The sequence below is a fragment of the Gymnoscopelus microlampas genome, assembly GCF_963454915.1.
Source record: "Gymnoscopelus microlampas genome assembly, chromosome: 10".
Lineage (NCBI taxonomy): Eukaryota > Metazoa > Chordata > Actinopteri > Myctophiformes > Myctophidae > Gymnoscopelus > Gymnoscopelus microlampas.
Genome location: NC_139947.1, coordinates 49355594 through 49367353, shown reverse-complemented (window position 1 = coordinate 49367353; position 11760 = coordinate 49355594). Strand labels below are relative to the sequence as shown.

The following is an 11760-nucleotide window of genomic DNA, read 5'->3' as shown; positions in this document are numbered from 1 at the left end:
TGAATGTGCGTGTGTGTGTATGCGTGCGTGCGTGCATATGTGCGTGTGTGTATAAGCGCGTGCGTGTGTTTGAGTGGGTGAGGTTGGCTCACCAAGTTACTGCAGGGTGGGTTTCCCAGATCTCTGGCGGTGACAGTGATAGATATAGATGGTTATGGTCTCTCTCTGCCCAGCTCTGTCTCTCCTCCAAGAACTCATCTGTTACATAGAAGAAAAACAGAGAAAGACAAAGAGACACGAGTGTTCAGTCAATATGAACTTTGTAACTATGAATAACTTAAGCCAACATGTATAAAGGATAGGCATAAATAAGCTATGAGCTTCAGCCTATGCCTTTTCGATCAAACAGTATGAAATATTGAAGTACAGTGTGTTATGTTTTGTGCAACTATTGATGTGGATAGCATGGAGCGTGTGGATCGAAATAAACTAAACTAAACACAGAGAGACAGTGAGAAAGTGGAGAGCGAGATATAGTGTGCAAGAGAGAGAGAGAGAGAGAGAGAGAGAGAGAGAGAGAGAGAGAGAGAGAGAGAGAGAGAGAGAGATACTCATGGGACCAGTGCCCATGTACCAGTCAAACTACTTCACTACAGTGGGAGACGCCCAAGGGCACAACACCAGAGGGAGCTCCACTGATCTCATTCCCCCCAGATTCGGCACAAACATGGGGATGATTTCATTCTACTATTATGCCACCAACATGTGGAACGCCCGACCACCAGCCATCCAAAAATATGACACCCCACCCTCCTTCAAAACCGCCATAAAAGAGCACCTGTCTGCAATTTGCAACTGGACCTAGACATGTCTTCTCGCTTTATTGCACAATGTCGTTAATTTAGGCAGTATCGGCAGCTCTTCCGATACTACCTAAGCCTAAACTGCGGTGAGCATGCCCGTCTATGCCATTCCAATACCACGTAATTCATCACATGATGATATGTCATTTACAGTCATCAATTATTTTGTATTTTGAATTTCAAACCTTCCCTAAATATGGAGTTGTCACGTCATAGATACGTCACAGATGGCTGACGTCATAGACGTGCCCACATGATCAAAACCGCTAGTATTGCCTTTATCACCGCCAGTATCTTTGGAAGGCAACAGCTCTTTTTATGCCTACTTCTCCGCCATCATGGAGCAAGACTCGCTAACGCAGCGAGAGCACGGATCTTCGATCTGAGAGAGAACATGAGGGAACACAAAGGAGGCTTCGCCACAACCCTCGTCTCGGACGTGGAAGAGGCCTCTCTCCTCAGAGGGTCCGACAACATGGAGAACAGCGGACTTCCCAAAGCCACGAAAAGAGGGATCCACGACGAGCTACGAAACGTGTTGCTTCTCCTGTTCCTCTACGTCCTGCAGGGGATTCCCCTGGGGCTGGCGGGCAGCATCCCCCTCATCCTGCAGAGCAAGAACGTCAGCTACACGGACCAGGCGTTCTTCAGCTTCGTGTTCTGGCCTTTCAGCCTCAAGCTGCTGTGGGCGCCGCTGGTGGACGCGCTCTACGTCAGCAGGTTCGGGAGGAGGAAGACGTGGCTGGTGCCGACACAGTACCTCCTGGGTCTGTTCATGCTCTACCTGTCCGCCACGGCGGAGACGCTGCTGCAGAGCAAGGACGGACGAGGGCCCGACGTGGTCACGCTGACGGGCGTCTTCTTCATGCTGGCGTTCCTGGCGGCCACGCAGGACATAGCCGTGGACGGCTGGGCCCTGACCATGCTGTCCCGGGAGAACGTGGGCTACGCGTCCACGTGCAACTCCGTGGGCCAGACGGCGGGCTACTTCCTGGGCAACGTGCTCTTCTTGGTTCTGGAGTCGGCGGACTTCTGCAACAAGTACCTCAGGACCGTCCCCAAGGCCAAGGGCATCGTCACCCTGTCGGGGTTCCTGTTCTTCTGGGGCGTGGCCTTCCTGTTCTCCACCACGCTGGTGGCCCTGTTCAAGAAGGAGAAAGTACGCGAACGCGTCCAGGGAAAGAAGCGAGTCCCCGAGGAGACGCAGAGCGTGGTGGAGACGTACCGGCTGCTGTTCTCCATCATCAGGATGCCCCAGGTGTTCACCCTGTGCGGCCTGCTCCTCACCGCCAAGATCGGCTTCTCGGCGGCGGAGGCGGTGACGGGGCTCAAGCTGATCGAGGCGGGCGTTCCCAAGGAGCAGCTGGCGTTCCTGGCCATCACCATGGTGCCCCTGCAGATCACGCTGCCCCTCCTCATCAGCAAGTACACGGCCGGGCCGAGACCCCTGGACATCTACTACAAGTCCTTCCCCTTCAGGCTGGTCATGGGCCTGGTGTACGCTCTGCTGGTGCGGTGGACCCCCGGCGTGAGGGACCCCCAAGGGGGGTTCCCCGTGTACTACTACGCCATACTGCTGCTCAGCTACGGCCTGCAGCAGGCGGCGCTGTACAGCATGTACGTGTCCAGCATGGCCTTCTACACGCAGGTGAGCGACCCGCTGATCGGGGGCACGTACATGACCCTGCTCAACACGGTCACCAACCTGGGAGGAAACTGGCCGTCCACCATGGCGCTGTGGCTGGTGGACCCGCTCACCGTCAAGGAGTGCCAGGGGGCCGTCGGGGTCGGGCTGAGCTGCGGCTCCGCGGCGAAGGCGGGGCTGTGCGGCAAGGCGGGCGGCGTGTGCGTGAGAGTGTTGGATGGTTACTACATAGAGACGGTGATTTGTTTCGCCATCGGCCTGGCCTGGTGGCTGACGCAGGGTAAGAAGATGAGAGGGCTCCAGGATACGAGCCCAGCAGCGTGGAGGTGCAAAATGAACCACTGATAAAAATGTCAAGTGGGAAAATGAACACTTTATTGGTCCGGTGCACCTACAGTATGCATATCAAATGCCTCATCGACAACTTGTCGTGGAAATCCACAATGTATGCTTCTAATTGTGTGTTTGTACCCAAAATGTGAGATGAATCAATTGAAAGGTGATTATACATACAACTTGTCCGTGTTTTTTTAGGCATGTTTTTTTTTTATCATGTTTGCAAACATGGGGAGATGTTCACACCTTTGACTAAGAGGTTCTCCCAGAGAGATTTGCACAATGTCGTAAAGGGATATTTCACTTTAAAAAACACTTTTCGGTCATTTTAACGTCTACTCTGTGCACCCCAGACAGGTTTTTTATTTAGATATGTGATATTCATTTTATCAGACCCCGTCCTATATAATCCTACATAAATCTATTGGACTTCGTTAAAATGTAACTCCATTTTAACCATATTCTCAATGAAAATTACTAAATTACTTTTTATTATTTTTTTGTTTTCATTTTCAAAAACACACACGTGCACGCACACGTTAGAAGGAAAATATCAGTCACCAGAACCAAGGACGTGTGTTGTCAATGAACCTAACATGGTTAGAATGGAGGTCGAAGTCACAATAGGTTCATATAGGAAGGGGCGTGAATTTATATCAAATATATAAATACTGAATCATGCAACTTAAAAACTGTCTGGGGTGAAACACAAAAGCATGAGTAGACGTTATTATGACCCCAGAAGTGTTTTAAAGTGAAATACCCCTTTAAGGGAGTGAGAATACATGAAAGAAGATATTAAGCAACAACTGTCTCACTGCACAACCTTGACTGTTAGTGGAATGCCGTCATCATAACATAAGAGATAACGTTCACAATGCACACAGGATTCTTGTTCACACAAAGCTACAGTTTAAAATCCTAGGTTAGACCATCAAAGGTGAATCCACTGAAAGTTATGATACAGTATGTTGGTTATTTTCCCACAACACTGGTTCCCACAAGGCCACAGAGGAAAGAAAGAGTCCAGCCAACCATGCAGGAAACCACAGCTGGTCTCAGGAGCACAAATAGACACTTATAGACTAGATCAGGGGTCTTCAACGTTTTCAGACCAAGGACCCCCTAGCTGAGAGAGAGATGAAGCAGGGACCCCCTCTATATTATATCAAATTGTGTTTCAGATAAACTTTTCCAGCTCTTTTTTCCCCTCTACACCTATAACTCTTTGCCAAAAATAGCCAATCTACAAGTTCACAACGCCTCGCGATTTTTGGCTAAAGTTCTCCTCAGAAAGGGGATGCTAGGGTTCAAGTGGTTAATGTAAAAAAAGAAAATCCGATCACACAAAGATTTGGCGGACCCCCTGTAGTCACTCTGAGGACCCCCCAGGGGTCCCGGACCCCCTGTTGAAGACCCCTGTACTAGATCAAACATCTGGCCAAAAGTCAGAGTGTGACGGAGATTGTCTTTTATACACCAATGTTTCTCAACCACCAGAGTCCAAATGGACCACCGTTTTGGGTCTGTTTCTCTGAGAGTGCACAACATGGAACCAAATGGACCCCGGAACCAAATGGACCTGAGAAGCACCGTTCAGAATGATATACAAGATGTGCAGGCAATGTGTCGGCAAAATCAAATATTATTCGATTTTGGTGTCATGATGTGAACGTGCACCGAATTGTGAGTCGTGGCAATCTTGTTTCAGCATTTATGCCTGCTTGGGAGCTACAACATTGCAGGCAAAGTCTTTGCGGAAAGCAAGCATGAACACTGTGCTGGCAGCATCATGATATTGCTCGCATATTCTTGTGAGTGACTTGTGTTCAATATTTTTTTTCAGCAGTTGAACACTAAAAGGATGCATTTTGTACACTCAGAGTTACATGAACACTGAGGATTTTACAGCGTATAGATTGGGGTCCCAGAGGTTATTTTTGAATCAAATGAATACTACATGTCAACACTTGTAGAAGTGTAGGAGTCCTGGATCAGGACCCCTACACTGTAGAAGTCAGCCTGACTTGATGGAGTGCAGACAGGAGAGGAGTGGAACCACCTCAGATGATTGACATGTTGGTGGTGAACTATGTTTACATTTCAGTGGTGGTCATAACTCATGTCCAGTGCAAATGTGCGGCTGTTAGCAGCTATGGCTGTTCTTTTGTTGTTGTTTTTTTGTTTTAAGGGGCAGTCCCCCGACTCCCCGGGTTAAACAACTATTATTATTTTAAAAAATGGGAGCAAAATGGTCGAAAATGGTCATCAAAATTTACTTTAGTAAAAGTTTAAAAGTATTGGCATCAAAATATACTTAAAGTGCCAAAAGTAAAAGTAGGCTACTCATTATGCAGAATGTTTCACAAGTTATTATGTCTAAAATGTATGAAACTGCATTGCAGTAATCAATAACCTTTTCAAAATCAGTAGAAGATTTTAGTTGACAAGGACTGTGAAATATTTCAAAAAATATAAAACACAACTAATGGGGGTGGTGGTACGTCCTTGGCCTAATGGCAGCGAGCTCAAGACATTTGACACTGATGAGTCTACTCCGAGGGGACTCCTTCGGTAGATATACATACAGCTCATCCCAGGGAAACAGCTCGGTAGATTACTTTATCACAGACATAAACCTAGCATCGCTCAGAGCCTTCACAGTCAGCCCGCAAACACCCCTGTCAGACCACAACAGAATCACAGCCTATCTAAACAGATCAACACACAGACACAAAGAACAAACGCCAAACAAACTACATACTATAAGAAAACGTTACAAATGGAATGAACATAGCGCAGAAGCTTTCCAAAATGCTATTAGGCAAAAACAAGTCCAATCACAACTGGATCATTTCCTAGAAAAAACCTTTGAAGAAAACAGTGAAAGTGTAAACAGGGCAGTAGAAGGCCTCAATCATATATTTGAACTAACAGCCTCACTAGCAAACTTAAAAGTATCAAACAGGAAAGCCAGAAAAAACGTTGAGAATGACAAATGGTACGATAATGACTGCAATAATCTCAGGAAAAAATTAAGGAAACTATCAAACCAAAAACACAGAGACCCAGACAACCACAACATACGTCTCCAATATGGGGAAACACTGAAACAATACAAAAATACAGTAAGAGAAAAAAGAAATCAACATGTTAGAAACCAACTGCAAGATATCGAAGATTCCATACAGACAAACAGCTTCTGGGAAAACTGGAACAGACTTAATAAGCTAAAACAGGACGAACTACCCATCCAAAATGGAGATATATGGGTGAATCATTTTTCTAGCCTCTTTGGCCCAATCGAGAAGAACAAAGAACAAAAACAAATAAAAGATAAACTACAAAACCTAGAGTCAGCCGTAAAAGACTACCAGAATCCACTAGATTCCCAAATCAACCTAAAAGAACTACAAGACAAAATAAAAACACTTAAAACCAAGAAGGCCTGTGGGGCAGACGGTATTCTAAATGAAATGATAAAATTCACCGACCTCAAATTCCAAATGGCCATACTAAAACTCCTAAATATAGTGCTCAGCTCTGGGATCTTCCCTAGCACATGGAATCAAGGGCTGATAACGCCACTCCACAAAAGTGGAGACAAATATGACCCAAATAACTACCGTGGGATCTGTGTAAACAGCAACCTCGGAAAGATCCTCTGCATGATCCTCAACCACAGAATCCTAAACTTCCTCACAGAAAGCAATGTCCTGAGCAAATCACAAATTGGCTTTCTACCAAAATATCGCACAACAGACCACATTTACACTCTAAACACCCTAATTGACAACCAAATAAACAAAAACAAAAGCAAATTATTCTCCTGCTTTGTCGACTTCAAAAAAGCATTCGATTCAATTTGGCATGAGGGTCTGATGTACAAACTATTGGAAAGTGGCATAGGGGGGAAAACCTATGACATCATAAAATCAATGTACACAAACAACAAATGCGCAGTTAAAATAGGCGAAAAGCACACAGACTTTTTCCCCCAAAGCCGAGGAGTTAGACAGGGATGCAGCCTGAGTCCAACACTCTTCAACATATATATCAACGAGTTAGCAAAAACGTTAGAACAGTCTACAGCTCCAGGCATCCCCTTGGCAAACACAGAAATCAAATGCTTACTTTTCGCAGATGACCTGCTGCTGCTGTCTCCAACCAAGGAAGGACTACAGCAGCAACTTGATCTCCTACACAAATTCTCGCAGACATGGGCCCTGACAGTGAACCTAACTAAGACTAAAATCATGATATTTCAAAAAAGATCCAGCCGCCAAAACCATCAATTTTTCCTAAATACGATCCCACTAGAACAAACAAAAAACTATACCTACCTTGGCCTAAACATCAGCAGCACAGGGAACTACAACCAAGCTGTAAAGGACCTGAGAGACAAGGCAAGAAGGGCATTCTATGCTATCAAAAGAAACATCAAAATAGACATCCCAATTAAAACCTGGCTTAAAATACTGGACTCTGTGATAGAACCAATTTCCCTCTATGGTTGTGAGATCTGGGGACCATTAGCAAACCATGACCTTGAAAAATGGGATAAACACCAAACCGAGACCCTACACACAGAATTCTGCAAATCCATTCTCCGTACCCAGCGAAAAACACCAAATAATGCATGCAGGGCAGAACTAGGACGATACCCACTCATAATCAAAATAAAAAAGAGAGCACTTAAGTTCTACAACCACCTAAAAGAAAGCGACCTAAATGCACTCCATAACAAAGCACTCACACACAGCGAAACTCTAGAGAGATGCCCCCTCAGCCAGCTGGCCATGGAACTCCGGGCACAAACACAAACAGAGCCACGAGATAGAAAACCCATCGGACCAAACAAAATTATAAAACAGCAAAAGGAAAACTACCTGACACATTGGAAAGAAGCAACACAAAAGCAGAGTAAACTAGAATGCTATCTGGCCCTAAACAGAGAATACACAGTGGCAGAATACCTGAGCACCGTGACCGACCCAAAACAAAGAAAAATCTTAACTAGATACAGACTCAGTGAGCACAGTCTTGCGATCGAGAAAGGTCGTCACAGGCAGACCTGTATCCCGAGAGAAGACAGACTATGCACCCACTGCACACAAAAGGAAGTGGAAACCGAGCTACACTTCCTAACCGTCTGTCCATTGTACCAAGACATCAGAGACACATACTTCCCACAGATTACAACCACACACAGAGACTTTGAAAACATGACCAACGACAAAAAACTCCCATATCTGCTGGGCGAAGTACAACAATGTGCAAACACAGCAGCAAGATTCGTGAGTTGTTGTGATAGGAGAAGGATATCGAACGGAACACAACCACCCTAAAGACTAATCATTGTGTATATTCCTACACTATACCTGCACCCAGTGATCTTGGTACATAGAAATTGATCTATTGAAGATTCTGACTTTCAAATGTACATTTTTTGTTTTGATTGTATTGCTGTCTTTTTGCTTTGGCAATGTAAACGTATGTTTTCTCATGCCAATAAAGCCCTTTGAATTGAATTGAATTGAGTCTAGGGACCTGCAAGATCAGCCCCAGACAGACAGACAGACAGACAGACAGACTCACAGAGCCACGTGTAGATGTCTTGTTTCTTACAGACTTGTTACAAACATAATATATTAATGATTATATTAAAGCAGTGTGTATATGTATGATAATATATGGTGTTTATCCATAACTGTTGGCGTTCTCAAGTGGTTGCCAAATAGTTAGCAGTGGTTTCTATAGGGTGTCTTTAGGATAACTATAGCTCTAACTAGGATAACTAGTTACTTCAGCATAATGTTTCAAACCTGCCATGATGAAACAAACCAGTGGTTCTCAACCAGTGGTCCGGGGACCACCAGTGGTCCTTGGGGGGGGGGTTACCAGGGGGTCCCCAGCTAAATGAGTTAACATGGCGTCACAAGCATATTAACCCCTTAGCTTTTGCTATTCAAAAATAGCAGATCTACAAGCTCATAGCGCGGCACCAAGTGCCGCGCTATGAGCTTGTAGATCTGCTATTTTTGAAAAATATTGAAAATGTGTGCTCTTTCAATGTATATATTTTTTAAATCAAACCTTTTTAACTAAAATCTTTGCTTCTGGGGGGTCCCTGGCACAGAACATTTTCAGATGGGGGTCTGTGGCCAAATGTATATCAATTTGGGGGTCCTTGGCATGAAAACGGTTTCCCCATGGTTGGGGGAGAAGCAAACCACGCCTTAGGAGGCCATTTGTAGGATGTGTGTACTATTTAGCCTCTAGTGGCTCCAATGGAGATTGTGTATCTTGCTATATTAACAATCTTTGACTCACCTCACTGTCAGAGACACTCATGCACAGGTCAGTCCATTCCACATCATGCAGAGCAGCAGCCAGCCTTCCTCCAGGACACTTGCACCAGGTTGACGATGACTGCATGCGATGGCGCCCCCATGTGGCAGACACACCAACATGTGGTGTGTTGTGTTCTGGCCAGTTGCTGAGAATCACTCCTCTGAGCAGCAAAAACAAATAATGCATTTTCCCCTATTCAATAATTACATAACGTCAACATGATACATTGTCTAAAAGAACCATGTTTCCCAAAATAGCTTTTGTTGTTGCGAGTTAATCAGGCTCTGGCGTCATTGAAACTTTGTGTTGCAATATATCAGAGGCAGTTCAACTGTAACTTTTTACAGAGTATTAATTGTGTATGTTCAGCTCATTGATAGAATAGACTTGCTGGGCATAATAACGTGTTTTTCTCTCCAAAAACTGGATATTTTGCTCACTTTTGGTAAACTAAGTCAACATGTTTCCTTCGAGGTGGAAAGACTGTTGATGGCGCGAGCGAGGTTAGTAAACAAACATGAACAACCGGAAGGAGGCGGTACCAGGCGGAAGGAGCCTGCTGGTTGGTCGGCCCAGGGACCAATCAGAAGGCTTTTCACAAACTTGCGCCAGTGTTCCTTTTGGCCACTAGATTAGGGGTCTTCAACAGGGGGTCCGGGGGGGTCCTACTCCACTACATCTCAGAGGCAAATATTGTACTTGTACTCCACAAAAAACAATGGAAAACTTAAAGTTACTAGTTACTTTGCAGATATAAATTATTACATTATAAAACATACATTTACCACTTTAGCCCTATTTCATACAAGTTGTGAGCTTGTAGATCGGCTATTTTCAAATAGCCTATGTATAAAATCGGGCTAAAGTGGTTAATGTATGTTTAATAATGTCTACATTTTTATCTGAAAAGTGACTAGTAAAAGTTTTCAAATAATTGTAGTGGAGTAAAAGTACAACATTTGCCCCTGAAATGTAGTGGAGTAGAAGTAAAAGTATTGGAAATTGGAAATATACTCAAGTAAAGTACAAATACCTAAAACATGTACTTAAGTACATGTACTTAATTACTTACATGTTACTTTCCACCACTGATACGAGGTGACATAATATTGTTGTGTAAGACACCGGCTTATGAGGGAATCTCACCGTTTACATTAGGCTATACATTATATATTGCAGAAGCAACTTGAAACAACTTGAAGTTTGCAATGTGACTCGTTAGCTTGCAGATCGGCTATATCCGGCAAAGCTATTTAGTGCAGAACAAAAACAGGATGAGGAATAGTATAGAGCCCCTGTATTATGTCTTATGTATTACTGATGAATTGAGTACAATGGACCACAATGGAAACAAGCCCCCTGGGGGCTTTTTGTGTTATCCTTTTAGCATGACTTTTGACTGTACTACCTTTACTGTTAATACTCTTGTTAATAAAGTATTCAATACATCATTCAATGGAAATCAAGTCAACTAATAAATACACCACGTGTAGTTTTGTGAGACCAACCATCCATCTGTGAAGAAACCTAAAGTTGTGTTTTCTTACTATTGAGAGGGTCTGCTGCTTGGTCTCATAATAAACATCCAAGAGTGGAGCATCAAGAGTGGAGCTAAACTAGGCTAAGCTCACATTCAAAAAAACATGTAAACTGCGAGTAGAGACATGAAAAATAGAAACAAAACACTAGCGTGAAAAATCCCAAACAAAAACAAAATAGCACAAGGGCTATCGATTTCCAGCAGTTCCATTTAATGAAGGAAATGAGCTCAAGTTACAAATCACTCCATCGTCTCACACAGAACATTCAAGATGACAAGTTCAGGGTGGTCCTGAAGAGATAAAGAACATCCGCAGCTGATTGGAAGAGCCCGAGGCTGAGGAGGATGGTGGCCTTCTGCAGGCGGAGATAATATTCTGCCGCATGGGCAACAAGAGACCAGCTGTACCCTGTCAAGGAGGAAGGCCTTCAGCCAAGCACCTTCAAGACCTGAGGCCGATTCTACAAATGCCTTCTAAATCATCAAAACTTTTTCATGCCAAAGACCCCCAAATTGATATACATCTGTCAGCGGAACCCCCATCTGAAAAAGGTTTTGTGCCAGGGACCCCCAGAAGAGATTTGTGTGTAAAAGAAATTGTAGATGTGCAAGCTCACAGTGAGCTTGTATATCTGCTATTTTTGAATAGCCAACGCTAAAATCTAAAATGACACAGCACAGATTATTTTCCGGTTTTAATGGGTTAAAGTTAAGTTAAGTCAAGACACCTTTATGTGTGTAGCACATTTAAAAACAACAGAAGTTGACCCCAAAGTGCTTTCCATTCGAAATAACATCATATAAACCCCATAAAACAAAAAATAGGTAAAGGACCGCTTTGCCCATTTCAAAACCTTATCTTCATATAATTGGTCCTCACTAATGCTCATTTAAGATGGCATCATTCCTGTCTACTCACTCTCTGTGTGTCTCAGAGGAGGGTTGTGGACGGTTCAGGCTTGTTTTTCTCGTGGGCGGTCCATTGTACTCAAGATTCTTCATTCTTCTTGACTTGGCTTTCATACCTTTCTATTCCAATATTCCCACTCTAATCCCAATCCCCTCTGTCTTTGTTCTCCACT

The 11760-nt window shown here is 44.0% G+C and overlaps 1 protein-coding gene across 1 annotated transcript; it reads left to right on the top strand.

The window, feature by feature from the left end:
* Positions 1–1056: 1056 nt before the first annotated feature.
* On the top strand, positions 1057–2793 carry LOC311054279 (acetyl-coenzyme A transporter 1-like; the record flags this gene model as incomplete). The annotated part of the gene is made up of 1 exon (XM_084070155.1): positions 1057–2793. One exon carries the CDS (start codon positions 1057–1059, stop codon positions 2791–2793), a length of 1737 nt encoding a protein of 578 aa, XP_083926281.1.
* Between the last annotated feature and the right edge of the window lie 8967 nt (positions 2794–11760).